Here is an 18,922-nt window from a genome sequence, read left to right as displayed (position 1 = left end):
GACTTGTCTCGCGGTTACTGGGCGCGCGCGGGCGCGCGAGGCTCGGGGGCGGTGTGGGGCGGGGCCTAGTGCGAGTAGGCGCTGCGGGTCTCAGCTCGGCGTCGCTTCTCGCTGTGCTCGCCTAGCTAAGGTCGTCTCAGGTGAGGTGGTCGCCCCGGAAGTGCCTGCGGCTGTGGCTGTGGCCCCGGCCCCTGGGTGTTGTAAGGAGCCTGCGGCGGAGTTGTTGTTAAGGGGGCTCGGCACCATCCTGCTTCCTCCACCTTCCCTGCAGCAGCCATGACGAAAGGCAGAGTCGTCGAAAGATCGCAAACAGAGGCACTCCATACGACCCCTCCGGAGGAGAAGGCAGCGGGGACGCGGGGTCCCTCGGCGCCGGGCAGCGGAGACCACCTGAAGGGTGAGTAGACCTGAGAACCAGAGCTGGGGCTGGCCCAGAGGCGGCAGTGTGCCGGGAGGGGCTTCGGAGGAGAAAGACCCCAGCGGGTCCCCGGGATTTGCGGAGGACGGGGCCCTTTTGGCACCCAGGACGGGAGCGGAGAGAGTGGGGGACCTAGGCTCCGGCCGCTGCCCACCACAAGGCCGGACACACCTAGTAGGTTCGTAAATGCTTTTTTTTAGTTAAATTCAATTAAAAGAAATGACACTGGCTTGTTGACTGTCAGGGAGATTGTATGGTTGGTAATTTTGAAACCAGGCAGAACTGGGAGAAACGTTAACATTCGTTGCTTTATTTTGAAAGATGAGGAAACTGAGGCCCAGAGTGGATAAACAACTTGGACGAAGTCACAAAGCCAGATTAGTAAAGTAGTGGCTAAAAGCAAAGATTTATCTATGCCCAGGTATCACTTCCAGGTGGCAAGAACACTTGGGTTTGAGTTCCTGCTTTACCACTTTGGACTTTGGATTTGCTATCCTTCCGAAGCTCAGGGTCTGAACTGTACAGCGGGGATGATGATAATAATAGTATCTACTAAAATAGATGCGAGGATTAAACAAAATAATTCACGTAAAGAATTTTATGTTTGGCCTTTATGAAGGCTAAATAAACGTTAGCAATTACTGTTAAAGCTAAGATCTCTTATTCTCAAGCTTTTCCCCCCACTATACCATCCTGGCATTTCTCAGAGCTTTAAATATTATTTTAAGAAATAAAAGTATACCTAGAAACTAAATACTTTGATTCCATTTGAGTGTAGTCTTCATTACTTTTCAGCGACTGAAGTGATTAAGTTCTTCAAATGCTTTTAAAGCCCATCAACTTGTAGAGATCCTATCAAATGGCCATTAGATTGTCTGCAGCTTACTCACATTGATGTGTTTGTTCCACCACCAGTGATGGGTAAAGACAAGGTCTTTTAAGAGTGTCTAGCAACGTTGTAACTATAGTCAACCATAAAGTATTGTACACTTAAAAACATATTTAAATATGGAGATAATGTTTAATGTACAGCTGGAATTTTTTTGAATCAGATGTAAAACATACGAAAAATTTTAAGTGTCTTGCAGAAAATGTATTTTACTTTCAAATTTAAGATGTCTCCAGTCTAATTTGGGTCTTTAAGTTTTATATATTTGGATATTTTTCCATCTTATAGACAGTAGAGCTAAATAACTTCAAAAACCCAGGAATGAATTGTTGTCAAAGTATATAAATCCACTCTAAATGACAGGAACATTGTTTTGAAAATGCTGCAGCTGAGAGTGACAGTAATCCAAGGGTTTCCTGAAAAAGTATTTTCCAGATAGGACATCACAAAAGATTGTCATTTGCTTTGGGATAGCAGTCAGTTGTTTTATTATTATTATTTTTTTTACCCTAAAGCTGTTCAGAAAATAAGACCTTGAAACCTCCAAAGTGCTTTTACAATTGTTTATCCTATTTTATCATTAGAACAGCACATTCAACACAGTAAATTTTTTTTTTTTGATGCTGTCAGGTGACTTCTGTGGACTATAAATCTATAGGAAGACAGAGGGAAGAGATGTGAAGGCATAACTTCATATAGAGAAGTAGGGTTTGGATTAGTTGAGAGAACGTAGAGGGATTCCTGGTAGGGGAAACATTAGGCTTGAAGGTTAGTGTGAACCTCTTGTATGTGTCTATAACGAGATAAACTTGTCAGGAGTAGAGGATTTCTTTTGGGTGGTAGTAGGGAAAATGTTGGCTCTGGTCAAAATGGTGTCAGTAAAAACAGCTTTAAGTCCTAGGCAAGGGAAGTTTTTTGATCCATCCTGTTCATTAATGATTTTCAGGTTTTTCTTTTTCTTTTCCTCTGCCTCTTTCTGTTTCTGTCTGTTTTTCTCTTAGTGTTAGAAATTCATTCTATGGGCAAAAGATTTTGTGGACCCCCTACATTATAGGGTTTTAAGTTATTTGCTGGTGGCAGTTAGCTGGTGATGTGATGCCATTAGTAACCAGTTAACAACCAGTTTTCCAAGTTATGAAAAACAGTTTTTGTTAATTGTAGGAGGTAACTTGGCATTCAAAAGGAAAAAGTTTTGGAGGAAAAAAATTAATAACTTTTGAGAAACACATAGTATTAGAGTGTTTCTGTAAATTCCACGACACTTTAAGTAAATTTTAATTTTTATTAACTGACACATCTACATAATTTGACAAGTTGTCGTGTGCATGCTTGAAATATTTTACACCCTACATGCAATATTTGGTACGTTTAGTGGATTCCTTGCCTTAACTCTAGTCTGACATCTGAGTCTTACATACTGAGAAACACTGTGGTGATTTTAGCAAGACAGTAACACTGAAAGTCTAATTCTTGCATGATGAGAACTGGTGAGAGACAAGAGATAATACTACTTGAGAGGCTCTTGGCCTAATCTGTGTGCAAGAGTGCCTGGACCAGGTGTTTTATTTTCTTTTGTATTGGTTGCCCTGGCTGATCTTTTTATATTTATGTTACTACTATCATTTTTTATAATTAGTATGTGATTTTTAAAAATTTAATCTCTTGAAATAAAATTTACTTCCAACAATGGATTTTTGTGACCATAAAAAATTTGTTAGCATCCTTGTTAACCACATCCTCAGGAGAGATGGGTCTTTTGCTTCCTCCAGGGTGGATCATGTAGGTCTAGAAAACACTGAATGTTGAGAACTAGTGGATAAGATGACCAGTAGGAGTCATTCCTAAGATCTTGTAGATAGACAAAGATTTTGCTTTTCAAAATGTTTTGCTATGAAAGTAATAAGAGAAATAGGGAGCTACTATAGAGGCATTAAGGTTAAGTTTTGATTTTTCAGGATGGATATATACATCTTAGAAGTTAGAGAAAAGGTGCTTTTAGTGGGACGAATTGAAGATACTGGGTGAATGGAGAGAAGAGATCGTTGTGAGAGCAAGATCTGGAAGGAAGCATGCACACATTTAATGCAAAGATAAGAGGAAAGGGGCAAGGGGAGAGAGTTTTGTGAACAGATCTTGAGGTAGAGATTGAGACATTCACTAAAATGTGGAGACAGTGTCGTTGGTTAAGAATAGGGGGAAGTAGAATAAAAGGCTTGAAAAGATGAATTACTGCTTTTGGTGAGTACTATAATCTTAATTGAAGATAGAAAAGCATATGACCAAGAGCGCATGATGATCTTATTTTCTCTAGCAGTACCTTTGGCCTGGGAGGTTAGAAAGCAGGTGATGGGAGAATTGAGAATGGGAATTAGTATGAGGGAATATTTGGAAGTTAATGAATGGATAAAGCACTGTTGTGGGTAACTCTAAATGCTAAATAACATGTGTCTAATGCAACCAGAAGGAGGCACATTATAAATATATATGCTACACATTTAAAGTTGAATCATCAGTAAAACAAGGTTTTTAACTTTTATCTCTGTTCAGAGTTATGCAAATTACTCTGGATTTCTTAAAAGAATTGTTGAATCATAATAGACAACACCGCCCATTTCCAAGTTTTTGTGAAAGAATGGAGAGCTTCAAAATTGTCACTTAGTTTTATTGCATTATCAGCGGTTTTCTTGTGTTTACATTGTGTTTTGAGTACAATGCTTGAATACATTTTCCTTTTAGAGAGTGAAAAAATAGGTATCAAGTTAAACCTGGAGGTTAATTTTGTTCATCAGATGTCTATATATTTCATCATTCAACTGTAAGACAAGTAGCAATTAGAGAGGTGTGTACTCAAGGAATACTCGGTAGTGTTCTGTAGCCCAGATAAATGTTGCTGACACCTTTCTTCTCTGAGACCCCTTAGCACTGGTGAATTAATGATTAGAAAAAAAATATAATGGTTAAATTTTAGAGTTAGCGTGCCAAATGTCTTGTTTAAGAAGACTGTTACCTGTTGAAGTCTTTAAACACATGTTTGGCATCAGTACAGGTTAAAAGGCTGTAAACTCATCTTTTAGTCTTCAACTAAATTTCCACCTGCCTGCTCTGTGTGAATCTTGCCTTCCTTCAGCCCAGTAAATCTGACTTTCCTATAAACTAAAAGCCTCTTGGTACCATTCCTTGGGAATCTAGCTAATGGTGGTATCAACTTCTTAGGAGCAAAGATTGAGCAAAACATTTTGTACATAATAGATGCTCAGCAGATAGTCCTACAGTCAGTCCTATGCTACTCTACATTTGAGTGCATTCCTTGTATAGAAGTTCTAAAGAGGTGTTCCAAGAAAGGAGGGGAAATTTATTTATTCAGCCATTTATTCTTAGCAGTAATTCTTGTGTCCACAAATATCTACAGGATGAAAAACAAAACAAAACAAAAAAAAAACTAATGATTTTGAAGCATTTAAAAGATGCCCATAATATTAAATTATTGGTATCAGTCCTTTCTATACTCGACCTGATTCTAGCAGGAAAGTAAGTGAAAAGTGAGGGCTGGGCAAGTTAATTCCAGATTTAAAAGTGGCCTACCTTTAAGAAGTAATAGGACTCCAGAGAAACTATACGAACTATTTAAAAAAAATTTTTTTAAGTGAAAGTACTGGGGATTGAACCCAGGACCTCGTACATGCTAAGCACACACTTTACCACTGAGCTGTACCCACCCCACTATACAGGCTATTTATGTTAATATGTCTTTGCTTTGATGTCACCGCATAGAAAACTATGCCCCACAACTCAGTATTTATACATTAACCTTATTCCTTTTCTAGTAGACTACTTTTTTATTTAATGAAGTCAGAAAATAACCATTTTAGCCTTGAGAGCAGTCTGTATTTAAATAGCATTTCTGTTAGAAACTAAAACCATATTTTTGGTGGAATTGTTTTTAGTGCAGTGATATGTTTGTAATTTTTGGCTGATTACTCTTTTTAGGGTGAGTGGATATGATTTATTAGGAGTCCTCAAAGTATGCATTGAGTTAGATACCATAATCAGGGCAGAAACGTAATGGACTTTTCCATATTTGTTATCATAAGGTTTTGCAGAGACCTTTTCACATTTGACTCACCTCAGATATTTAAAGTCTCGGTTTAATTCTCTGTGTTGCAAAAAGCATGCATACAAATACATCAGTGGATTAATGAGCCAGAGTATTTAAGAGGCAAGCATGCCTGGTTTATTACTCCATCGAAGGCATCTTTTGTTATGATTTTATCATCCCATTCTTTCCTGCAGTAAATTTTAGAAGTGTGATATGAGCAAATAAGTTTCTATTTGTGACTCAGTTTTTGAAGTAAAGTCATTTTTGAGATTAAGATGAGACAAAGTTAAAATGATAGGGACTAGTTGGGAGGTTAGGCTGATTAGTGATATGTTTAGATTACAGAAAATTGGAAAAGGTAAAAATTTTTAACTTTAATATTCACATACTAGAACTCAGTAAACCTAATATTGTCTTTTAAAAAGCCTGCTTTAATGAACAGGTAAGAATAATTTATATTTAGTATATATTAAAGCACTAACCTAAGCTGTTCATTTCAGCAGAAATTATGAGTTGATTGTAAATGGATATTAAAATGCTTTGGAGGTATACTTTACACTATTTGGTTGCTTAAGACTTTTTAAAAAAATAATGCAGGTTCGTTTGGGCCTCTAATACTTACCAAAAATAGGTAGCGTGGGCCAGATTGTTGCTTCTTTAATGTGCCATCACCTGGATGTTTTATTAAAATTCAGATTCTAATTTAGTAAGTCTAGGATGTTGGCCTGAGAATCTGTATTTCTGACAAGCTCCCTAGTGATACTTATCCATGTAGTTCACAGAACACACTAAGTAGCAAGGGATTAGATGGTTTCTATTGCTGTGTTCAACACAGAATTTAGTAAAATTCTACTAATTCAGAAGAAATGCATATAAAACTGCCATAATGAGACAAGGGATAACATGAGGTTTTATTTAGTTAAAACGTTTTAATTGAAAGGAACAGAAGTCAGTTTAAACCAGCACAGATGAAAAGGGAGGTTGTTGAGACAATCTCAGTGGTATCCAGAAACAAGAAATGAATTGTATATGCATGGAATTATGGTAAATGTAGGCAGCAATACAAATTGAGCTACCCACTTCTACCTCCTCCCAAATGAGTACTCTTAAGGTGCCTCAGCCTTCTCACTATTGACTGCTTCCAGTAAAAACAGCCCTGCTCATTCTTCTGCTTGGGGTGTCATGGATCCCATTTCATATTTCCATCTTGCATATAATTTTTAAGATAACGCTAAGATTACCTTGTTAGGAAACACAAATATATTCTCCCATTCTTGGAGTCACAGAGCCATCCAAAACATTTGAAGTTCAACTATATCCTGAAGCCCTTGGTGTAAAGAGAAAGTATAACATTCACCAGTTGCATTAGTGAATCTCTGGGTTCTTTTGACAGTTGAAGTAATTGCCAGATCACCTCATTTGTCCTAATGGGCCACTCTGCCTATGCTGTCAGCTCCCATATAGATATGTAAAATTGAAAGTCAGTGATAGCATTTAGAGCAATGCTCTTTTCCTCCCTTTAGCTTATCAGCACATCAGTGCTACAAATTCTGGTGTTCTGGTTTTTCATGCTTCAAAAATGGATATATCCCTGAAAAGAACTATGCCCAGTTAATAAACATCAAATACAGTAGTACTTAAAATTTAATGTTATAGTGTTTGGGGCAAAAGTGTGAAGTTTCTTGGAAGAAAAACTTTTTTTTTTAACATTTTTTATTGATTTATAATCATTTTACAATGTTGTGTCAAATTCCAGTGTTCAGCACAATTTTTCAGTCATTCATGGGGAAGAAAAACTTTTGAGGAAATTATTTGCTGGCTTAGAATACTGTCTTCCTTTATATTTATCTTGATTATAACTTTTTTTTTTCCCTTTCAGAGAAAGCCTGTGCAGAAGCTGGGTCAGCAAGAATGTCACTTCTTATATTGGTGTCCATTTTCTTATCTGCAGCTTTTGTTATGTTTTTGGTATATAAAAATTTCCCTCAGCTTAGTGAGTAAGTATACTGAAGGAAATGGAAAATGTCTAGACATTTCTAGAAATGCAAGTAGATTAAGAGTTAAACTAATTTTAAGCAACAGAACTGTCATGGTGATAGTGTATCAGCTTTCATGGTTTGTAGCAAGTTCATATTGACACTTATTTAAATACTTCTTTCCAGATATGTCTCTTGATTTTCTATGCAAGATTTTCCTAGCTCTGCTCCTCTAATTATGGCATCTTTCTAATGGTTTTCAAACAATTTTTAAAAACATAATTGCATTAATAAATTTATTGCATTGTATTTTTTAATGCTGTTAGTGAGCAAGTAAATTGATCTCACAGTCCATGATAGATACTGACCTTCAGTTTGAAAAATACTGATGCTGTTTTTCTCTGCTTACCCCCTTGTCCATCCATTTTCTCCCTTCCTACTTTTCCTTGCGACTAATTTTTGTCACTTCTATTCATCCATTTACTTTCCCACCATATCTCTGTCTTTTCTCCTCCCTGTTTTATAGGAATGATGTGGTTTGAATAGGTGCTTTTCACTGTGAAATGTACCTTGTAAAAGACTTGTCTGTCTAGTATACAGCCACAATTCCTTAGCAAAAACCCTGGGGTGAAATGTGTTTCAGAATTTAGAAGTTTTCCATTTTGGAAAGATAACATGAATAAATACTGTATATTATGTAGTACCTCCAGCAGAATCTAGAATAGTGTCTCATAATCAAATACATTAATATGCAGAGAAATCTGTATCATAAAAGACTGTAAATAACTTTATTTGAGTGTGGGTCAATATTTGCTGACAAATTACGAAGAACTTTTGGTTTTCAGAGCTTTTTGAATTTTAGGGAAGAGATTATGGACCTGAAACATACTTTTTGAGGGCAGAATATCCCAGGACTATTTAACAGCAGTAGTAACACCCTTGATAATTACATAAGAGACTACTAAAAGGTAGTTAGATTTTCAACCAAGGCAAACCTGGTGTGATAATGGATAACTGAAATGTGATTTTAGTGTCTCAGGAAGTTCCTGCTTCCTCTAAATTTCTTTCATTAACACTTCCTTATGCTTGAAATTTTGTAGTTAAACTTATTTTTATTTTAATACTTTGATTTGTTACATCAGTGTAAATACCTTTGGTAGGATAGCTTATGTTAGTATTAGTATGATTGAATTTTAGATCCTTTATCACTCTTTTTTTTTTTATCTTGTCTCATTTTGATCAAGGAGTAGGAAATAAAGAGCTGACTGAAAGAGGGAAAGAACAGAGTGTAGATTAAGGTTGTTTTGCTCCCAATCTGCTCAGAGAATGATAACACTTCATATAATAATGTGCTATTATATAAATCTTCTATAGTCTGCTTATTTCTTTCTGTACCTGTGTGTATATGAGATGCATGCACACCCAGATAAAGAGCTTTTTTAGTTTTTTAGTTTCTAAATGAGAAACCCCAGTTTTGTTTACCTCCTATTTTTTTAGGACTTAAACAATATTCTTTTTTTTATCATTGTTCTGCAAGATTAGTTAAATTTTTTTTATTATGTAAACAAATGAATACAATATATGTTAAATGCAAAGGTGATTATTTGAGGCTTTTATGAACAGAACATTCAGTTCCAAACAAGGCACTAACTAAAGTAAAATTAATGAGAAGTGAAAAGCATTTAAGTTTTTATCTGAACTTTGAGCTGAGATAGTCAAGAAAAGATGTAAACTGTAAATTCATTAAAATTTTTACTTAATTTCAGTTGTAATCGGTTATTGATTTTAGCTTATCATGAGGATTACCCAAAATGATGTTCAGTATGTTTTAAATATGCTAACATCAGTGGTTCATTTCTTAATTCAAAATGTTCTCCAGTATTTGAGCAAATGCTTTTTAACCTTTAGTTTGGGTCACCCTGAATTTTCATATGAAGTACATGTCTCATGAAATTGTATTAAAGCATTAAAAAACAAATAATTTATAGACCTTTGAACTTAAATTTTGTGAATTTATCCTTAACATATTACAGATCAAGGCACCAAATCATTTTGGATAAAACTTCATGTTTTGAACTTTGATATGAATTATCGTGGCAGATTTCTACTTTAAATTTTTTTCACTTTAATTTTATTTCTTTAGAGAAGAAAGAGTGAACATGAAGGTTCCCAGAGATATGGATGATGCCAAGGCTCTAGGAAAAGTTCTATCCAAATATAAGGACACCTTTTATGTACAAGTACTTGTAGCTTATTTTGCTACATATATTTTGTATCCTTTTAACTGAAAATATTTTCTGATTTTAAGTAAAAAGTTTTAAAAGAGCTGCTGCTTAGTTGTACATAGCTATTTTTCCTTTCAAGAATTGTTAATGCAGTGTAACATTAAATAAGATAACTGAAAAATGAAAATGAAAAAATTCTAACTTTAATCCTATCTCTTCGACTCAGTTATTATTTCTAAACATTTATTACCAGTTCTTCTGTTATTAGCCTAACATTTTCCTTTCCTTTGTAATATTCGAGATAATAATTTTATTTAGGATTATTTTATTAATTAGACTTTTAATTTAAATAATAATTTTGAATTACTAGTTACCATACCATAATTAAAGAAAAATTTCCTGAGGTTTGAAGATACAATTTTTATTTAATATTTTGCTTTTCTAGATGTTGTGTTGTGAATTATGTTGTTTATGATTTTTTCTTCCATTAATGGTTTTCTTTGTAAAATATCCTAAGAGGATAATTAGTCATGTAAAGGATATGAATTTTCTTTTACAGTCTTTAGTATGTTGTATCTTGTTTCATAGAATTATATGTTGTATTTTAACTAGTCAGGAAAATAGCTTTTTGCATATTTTCAAACTGCCTATGCAACTGGTAATTAGCCTTCCAATTTATAGATGTTAATTTCTGATTTTTGTATCTTTTATTTTAGTCCAGCATATTTTCCAAATCTCAGTTAATGAAAGATATTAACTTTTGATATTGTGAAGGTAATCATTATCCTTTTTAAAGCAGCTTTTATTTTTAAAAGGCAAATTAGTCACTTTGTTAATTCTCTCAGACTATTTCTATACTTGCTTCCTGTTTTTCTTCCTGAATTTCTTTTGGTTGGTTAGACTTTTCAACTAAAATTTTTTCTCATAAAATTCAACAGTGTTTTATTTTCTTGAAATTATATTGGATTAGATATTGTATATTTAACATATATACGTTCCTGTATTTACCTCCTTATACAAATGTTTTGAATATGTCCTTAAACACATTGCACCAGTTATTCCTGGTGTAAGCAACTTAGTGACAAGGACAATTATAAAAGCTTTTGCTGTTATTGGTGCTAATAGAAACATTACTCCTTTATCAACTTGGTGAGGCTGCATTTATATTTAGGTAGTGTGCTTTATCTAGGCAGCTTGTCATTATCCTCCTGATTTATTATTAGAAAAATTCAAATTTGGAAAAATTTGAAGAATGATTATTATGTGCCTGTCCTTCTATAGTTCATTTGGGCAGCTATTTGTAAAGTAATTTAATGATATAATGACTGTTCTAAGAAATTCATAACTGTTGCCTTTCCTCCTTTCCATTTTATCACTTACCTGTAAAAACCAAAGTGTTAGGCTTGTAGGGTTATTTTGCATTATAAACTTTAACCATAAAATAAAATATTTTCTCCAAATAATAAACAAATTGGGGTCATTTGGCTTTTATAAGGTTCTTGTGGACATTTGTGAACAAAGGCAGATAGTTTCTATTTACTTTGGAAGGTCATCTTTTCTGCCCCATTTTGCCCCCCAGCTTTGGGAAGGATACATGGCTGAGGGATAAAAGGGATACCCACACATAGGCCCAGTCAGCCAGTTAGCGTAAATGAATCTCGACCATCTGTGGGATAATAAATGTTGTAGCCTAATTGTATTAATATCCACATGAAAATTAGTCTAAAAGAATAAACTGCCTTGTAGAAAGTGAATTGAAAATATAGAAATAGGTTTATTTGTACAAAATACATTTGGCTTAAAATTTTTAATTTTAAATAAATCATTGGTTAATATTGCCAGTTCAGATTTTATTGCATATTGTTAGTATCTGCCATATACTTGAAGCCGTGTATACTTTCATATACATGGAAATGGCTGAATTTATCAAAGAAGTGAGAGAAGAGTGGCTAACAGAATGTTAGAGAAATCCCAGATTTGAGAGTGAGAAGAAAAAAACACGTAGAGAAAAAGGCAGTTCAGTGGAGGTGAGTTTTTCCCCAATGTCTGATCCTATGCAAGGGTCACTAAAAAATTGTTACTGAGAAATCTCAAGTCATTACTTCTGGCCAGGAGGAAGTTTCAGTAGTGGTGGTGGATGGGTAAGCCGGATTGCCAGGGGACAAGGAGAGAATCAGAGGAAGTGAAGGTGAGAGAGAGACAGTAGCTGGATAGGATACCTTGCTCAAGGAGAAGCCTAGGTTTTCTTTAGTTTATAGGCATCTGAGTATTTTTTTACAGGAGGGGTCTGTGAAAGAGCAAGAAGTTGAAGATAAAGGAACCCAGGATGTAGAAGGAGATTGAAATGAAAGCAAGAGTAAAGTAGGGACTACTGGGAAAAAGGGAAGATGGGTAAAGATAGAAATTTTAAAGTAGAAAGGAGAGATGTTGAAGAAATACACTCTGTCTTACTTATGAGTAACTCATGTTAGGGTGAGGTAGAGGTCCAGGCCAAAACTAGAAACTAGAGAGAAGTAGAAAAAAGCATAATTCTGTTTTAAAAATAAGATTTGTGACTTTTACTGTATTTTGTAACCTCCAGCCTTTTTTAAAATGAGTAATTATTTGAGGTAAATGTCCAAAAGTTAAATTAGAAATAGTAATTAATTGTACTTGATATATACCCATATTTCCACAGACATCATGTTTCCTGAAAGCATTTGGCAGTAAAAATCCAGTGCATTAGAGAGGCATATTGTTTAAAAGATTACTGAAGATCTTTCCTCTTTTTCCTTTTTTCCTTTTAGTCTGTTTTTTCACCCCGCAAAATGCCCAATTCCCCTCTATCCTGGTACACGTGGAGTATTTTGTCTTGGTTTTTCTCTTAGTAACACACTCTAATTAGTGTTGATTTATGATAATATTAGTAAATGGTAAGCTTAAAGTATTACAACTGAGGAGTCATGTAATTTTTTAAACTTTGGGTATAATTTTATTTAATTTTTAAATACTGAAATATGAATATAATCTTATTAACATGATAACTTCTGTATTGATACTTTTTCCTGGATTGTTGGATTTGTCATTTAAAAATTCATTTAATTATGTTTTAATCCTTAACTTAGAAGTTAACAGCTTGCAAACATTTGCTATTCCGGGCTCTATATTTCTCAGTATACTCTCAGGGTTTCTTTATCCCTTTCCACTAGCCTTATTTCTTGTTTGTTTGGTAAGTATATAAAATGCAACTGGGAAACTAAAAAAAAATAACTTTAAATAGAATGATAGGAATGATGATGGCATCCTAGTCCTACTCGTCTCCGGAAGCATACATTTATCAGTTGTAAGAGGTGTTAAATGTTGAAGTAGTATCTGTTAAGTCCCTCCGTAGGAGATGTTATAGTTAGTTTGGTTTTTTTCTAGAACAGGGGTATCATAGACTTAATTGCATTTATAGGCTCTGTTTTAGCCTTTGCTTCCATGTTTGTAATTTGAATAGTCCAAGGATATTGGTGCGTGTAGTTAAGTCTGAGGGCTGGGGGTGGTGTTTTTAAGCATAGCAATTGAAAAAATATTGACTCTTGAGTTTTAGTCATAGGCTGAAGGCTATCGTTTACTATTTGGATGTAGTCAGTTTAATCATAAGTGCTCATTTGTTTTAGCTGGTCTCAGCTATAATTTGGTCAGAGGAAGGACTAGATCAGGTGGGTTCTTGTTCTCTTCACAAGAGATGTCATTGCAGAGTATCCTCTCCTATACCCCAAAAGAAATAAATTAGTTGAACTTTGCCTTAGGTTAATATATCCATGTGAATAAGAGGGAAAGGGTAAAATACTTATGATTTCTTATTATTTTCTAGTGTTCTGGACTTGGTGCCTCGTTCTGCTATATGCTCTCCTATTTAGTTGGGAGACCAGTTGTATATAAATACTTAACAGAGAAAGCAGTAAAATGGTCACAGCAGGTAAACATGCATTTTTAAATTATTTAATGTAATTCTTTGGCTACTTGGGAGGTCAGTATATAATGTCTACAAAAATTAACTCAGACTCTGGGCTTTAATAAAAATGATCTTTTGACCAAAATAAAATCAAGCAGTAGGCAAATAATGAATGTTAATAATTTCAGATATGAAGTTTTTGTATCTGTGACAGTAATTTTAATTCTTCATTCTTAGTAAGTTCACCCAGAGCAAAAAGGGCAAAGTGGCAATGTCAAGGCATCCATATATTTACACACCTCACCTGTGTTGTGTTAATGCAGGTTGCTGTCAGTAGGTCTCTGAAAAACTTTTATCAGCCAACTCTTTTAATGCATTTTGTCAGTGGGGAGAACTGTTATCTTCCATCAGGATTTCTGCAAAGACTAGCGGTGATAAATATAAGCACTATTGCAGAGGAAAGTCTAGCATGGTATTGCTAAGATAATCCTATTTTTATAAAGACTCAGAAAAAAGACTATTAAGTCAGGAATTTTAGAAATTCCTACCTTACCCCTTTGTTTTACAGATTAGGAAATTAAGAGAAATAAAACATTTGGGAGGAGGAGATAGCTCAGTGGTAGAGTGCCTGCCTAGCATGCACAAGGTCCTGGGTTCAATCCCCAGTACCTCCACTTAAAAAATAAGTAAATAAATCTAGTAACCTCTTCCCCTAAAAAAAAAAGGGGGGGGGCATTTTGCCTAAAATCCATAATAATTACTTGTTTTTTGGGTAAGGGGGATTAGATTTATTTATTTATTTTTAATGGAGGTACTGGAGATTGAACACGCTCTACCACTGAGCTATACCCCACCCCTACCCGGGCAAAGTCTTAATCATTTATATAGCAAGATCTAGGAAGTATAAACTGCAATCAGTGCTTCTGTTTAATCAGCTAAATATTTCCATGTGCTTGTTTAAATCTCATTTATCAATGATGAATGAATTTATTCATGTGAAGTATATTGTAATAACATAAAGGTTATCTGAATTATTTTTTAAATTGGAGGCTAGGTTTATTGGTGTACTATACTAGCCCTTTACATTATAGGAAGTTAAAGGCATTAAAAAGTTTGTCGTTTGATACCTATCTTATATACAGCTATAAATTTAATTTTGTCTTTTTAGGCTTAAAATGTCATTGAGCCATATTATCAAGGCTGATGTAGAACCATCTTTAGTAGTGTAACATTAGGCTATTTCATCTCATGTTGTTTGGCCATGGTAATGAGCATTTGATAAGTAGTTCATTGTCATTATCAGGCTCCTTTTTTGATCATTTCTGTTGGGTAAACTGAGCTATCAGGGATAACAATTTGAAATAAGGTGTTTAATATTAAGCAATATATTTTCAAGACTGGCCTTGATCCTAATTCATTTCTTTCTTATGACAGGTTGAGCGTCATAGAGAACATCTCATTAACTACATTATATTTTTGAGAATAACACCATTTCTGCCTAATTGGTTTATTAATATTACATCTCCTGTGATAAACGTGCCATTGAAAGTTTTTTTTATTGGCACTTTTCTAGGTAAGGCCTCTGATTCATGCTGTGTTAGAACTCATTGTGTACATGTCTAGCAGTATCTGGCTGGGCTAAATTTTGTGCTCTTTGCAGACATGCCAGCACCGTATATAACTGGTGGACACAGAGCCTGGCCTTTAGAAATAGGTGCTCAGAAATGTTTGTTGGACTGTGTTGATTTAAATATTTTTGTGTTACTTCTTTTAAAGAATAGCACTCTCTGCTGGATATTTTTTTAATCATACAGAATTAAGCAAGACTTTAACTCCCTTCTCTCCCTCAGTGGACAAAAAAAAAAAATGAAGGTGCCCTTTTTGTATAATTTCTCCTTTGTCTTCTAATCAAGTACTGAAACATTGAACTTTAATTTTTAGTAGAATTGATCCTATTTTTCTTTTTGTTGACATAGTACTTACTATGGGCATTGCCAAAGGTATGAGGGAAGTAAGGATCAACAAAGGGTTCTTGCTTTCAAGGAACTAACACTTAATTTTGAAATTAATCTTTGACATAAAGATTCATTTGTATATTTTGTGAATTCTGATAGTTTTTATAAATTTTTTATTTATTTATTTTTTTGGTGTGGGGAGTAATTAGGTTTATTTATTTATTTATTTTAATGGAAGTACTGGAGATTGAACCCAGGACCTCATTCATGCTAAGCATGCGCTGTACCACTGACCTATACCCTCCCTTCTCTGATAGTTAGTTATTAAGAGTATTCTGCTTTTCTTTCAAATTTCAGTTGAGTTGTTTAGGTACCAACAAAATGAACAGATGCCTCATATTGTTTGTTTAGGCTTTAAGTTAATACTTAATTTTTTATTCCTACTTTTAGAAAAATTCATAGACAAACTTAAAAATCTTAGGTTCTCAGTAAAACTGGAAGAAAATCGTTGCAGGGATAATTTTGGATTTTATAGAATAATGTTACATTTATGGAATTAGAAGAAAGAATTTTTGTGCCTATCTCTTTATTTTACAGATGAAATACCTAGAGATAAAAGTTAACTTCAGCTTTGGCTGAAGTAATTTTTCCAGTTTGTTCTGGTTTTTAATAAAATGTGATTGTTTTGCCATGCTTTTGTATAAACAGCTCTTTTTACTCATGTACTTTAAGTATCTTTCCATTTCTGAATATCTCCTACCACTTCATTTTTAAGTATATTCTATCATGAGTGAATGACAATTTGCTAAACCGTGTTTTTGAAGATTTAGATTGTTTTCAGATTGTTATTATTATAATGCTTGATGAGCATCCTTGAGACTAGATCTTTGTTCATGTACCTTAGTATTTCCTAAAGTTGAAATTGTTGGATCATAGCTCATTCTTTTTTTAAGGCTGTTGATAAATTTTGTAGAATTATTTTCTGGAAACTTTCCTTGCATTTTTAAATTTATTGTCCTTAAGAGGTGATTATGAAAGATTGGATTCTTTATTTGGAAATAAACTTGAGGGGCTTTCAGTTAAATTAAAAATTTCCAAAATGTAAATCACTATGTTCTTATAAGAAATTTCATACACACAGTTTTAATTTTTAAAAAGAATTGATTTTTTTTTTACCATATGTTATTATTTTTTATTTTAGGTGTTGCACCACCCTCTTTTGTAGCTATTAAGGCAGGAACAACACTGTACCAGCTTACAACAGCAGGGGAAGCTGTTTCCTGGAACTCAGTATTTGTTCTAATGATTTTGGCTCTTCTTTCTATTCTGCCAGCCATCTTCCAAAAGAAACTAAAGCAGAAATTTGAGTGAATAATCATCAGGGTTTTAGTTTTCCTATCATCATCATCATCATCATCATCATCATCTCAGGACTGGCAAGTTTATGTGTTAAAATCGTCTCTTCAGTAATTGAAACAAGGAATTTGTAAATGAAAATTTCCTATCAGATTGTTAAGCTGGTGCATTTAAGTGACCAGGAAGAGAAGAAAGTAAAAATGGAAATTGGTGTACCGTGAAAAGTGCTGTCAGTAGTTAAGATAGTCGTCTCCTAAATCACTATTTTAAGGATAGTTATAGATAATAAGTGTAGCAGCATAGTAGGAAATTCTTGACCCATTTGATTGACTCAATTTAATATATTTCATGAACTGGCCATACATATTTACCCTTGACTTGATAATTTAATGTTTTTCTCTCTATTCCATACTAATAACTAAAATAGAAAAAGCAAATACAAAATATAAAAGCAAAGAAATGGTACTGCTATTCTGACTAATGTTAGCCTTCTTTCAGAGCATAAACTTGAAAACTAAAGCTCAAAAGAGATTTACATTATCTTTTTTTACCTTTGAGGTAATAGATTTGTTTAAAAGTTGCATCTTAGTAGGCTACTGAATTTGGAAAAGATATCAAGTTATATCTATTTAGTGAATTGTTATTTTTGTCTTCTGTTCTAGATTATCATGAATTAGTCTGAAATTTAAAATTCTGACCAGTCTATTTTCATCTTTTTTTCTAGCTTTCACAGTATTTCCACTGTGCATATACAGAATGGCAATTACATGATAATTGTATCATATTGATGATAATAATTTATATGCAGATAATATTTTGTTACACAGTTCCCCTTTACTGTCTCAAAAGGGGATCAAAAAAGCAAACATTCAAAGTATGCAGTTTTTAGCTGTTAGATTAATTTTATTACTTTATATTTTGAAGCAGAAGCAGTGACAGTACAACACTTAAGTGATTGAATATAGTTTATTCCAATGACTGTAAAATTTACCTCATTTATTTATTAGTCTGGTTGTTAAAATATGTATTATGTAATTATCTTTTTTATGCATGGTACATAAGAATGCCTTGCTTCATTTCTTCATTTTTGTTTGGGGCTGCCTTTGATTAATGCAGTTTCCCAATTTAGAGTTTTTTCTTTTTATATCTCAAAGTAAAATTAAATCCTCATATGGTAACTACTATATTTAAATAGTCCTGGAAAAACTAAACAGATTTCTGCTGCTTGCTTAATGGGAATACCCTTGATTCCTTGATTCTAGGACATAAAGTACTCTGTCAGTTTTACCTTCACCCAAGACTGTCATGTTGAAAAGTACTTTAGCTGTGGAAGAAATCCTTGTATGTTTTTATTGTGAGAGGTATGATCATCCTCCAAGCCTGTTTCTACTGCATAATGTGGACTGATTATTTTTTCTATCACAGTATTAACAAATGGATTTACTGTAAATACAAAGAAAATATATTAATTAATATACTATTCTTATGTCACCTGGCCTTTTGTGTGAAATTATTTATTGTTATTTCTAGCAAAGTTTTCTTCCTTTCTTATTGACCAGAGACTGAGTGATAAAGCCTCTGTTATTTTTACAAATAAACTTAAAACATAGCCTTTTTGGACAAAGCTCACTAAATATTGCTGTATAAAATGTAACTGAGTAAGTTTTTATCAGAGTTTTAAAAATAAAACTAAGAGTTTGGACTCAGGAGAGCCTCACTATTTACTCCATTATGTATATATTGTACTTACTCTATTCTCAGAGTATTTTCCCTTTCCTTATCATTGATCCTTTTCCTTTGCTGATTATTTTTTTCTGTTTGAAAACTGTAGTTGCCACTTAAGGGTGGGTATATTTTCTTCTCCCATGAGAATAGCCAGTCTTTGCAGATTCATCATCATTGACTGTCAAGAAAGAACCTTTAGCAGGTTATACCCAAAATGCAGTTGGTGGCCCGTATTCATGGATTCACAGACTTGGCCTGATGCCAGGTGTAGATTCTACCTTCAGCCACATGTTGAAGACAATTAAACATAATAACAGTCGCCAGAGAGCAAGTATGTATAGTGGGGAGGCAAGCAGGCTTTCT

At 33.9% G+C, this 18,922-nt stretch overlaps 1 protein-coding gene across 1 annotated transcript; it reads left to right on the top strand.

Annotated features, from left to right (window-relative positions):
* The first annotated feature begins 34 nt into the window (after nt 1–34).
* TMEM41B (transmembrane protein 41B) lies at nt 35–18,540 on the top strand. The gene is made up of 7 exons (XM_006203512.4): nt 35–397; nt 7,283–7,400; nt 9,523–9,651; nt 12,719–12,812; nt 13,443–13,547; nt 14,958–15,096; nt 16,680–18,540. The coding sequence occupies exons 1-7, from the start codon at nt 277–279 to the stop codon at nt 16,847–16,849; spliced, it is 876 nt and encodes a 291-aa protein (XP_006203574.1). The 5' UTR covers nt 35–276; the 3' UTR covers nt 16,850–18,540.
* The last annotated feature ends 382 nt before the right edge of the window (nt 18,541–18,922 follow it).

The sequence above is a fragment of the Vicugna pacos genome, chromosome 10 (genome assembly GCF_048564905.1).
Source record: "Vicugna pacos chromosome 10, VicPac4, whole genome shotgun sequence".
Classification (NCBI taxonomy): domain Eukaryota; kingdom Metazoa; phylum Chordata; class Mammalia; order Artiodactyla; family Camelidae; genus Vicugna; species Vicugna pacos.
The sequence above is the reverse complement of the archived record's forward strand: the minus strand, read 5'-3'. Positions and strand labels throughout refer to the sequence as shown.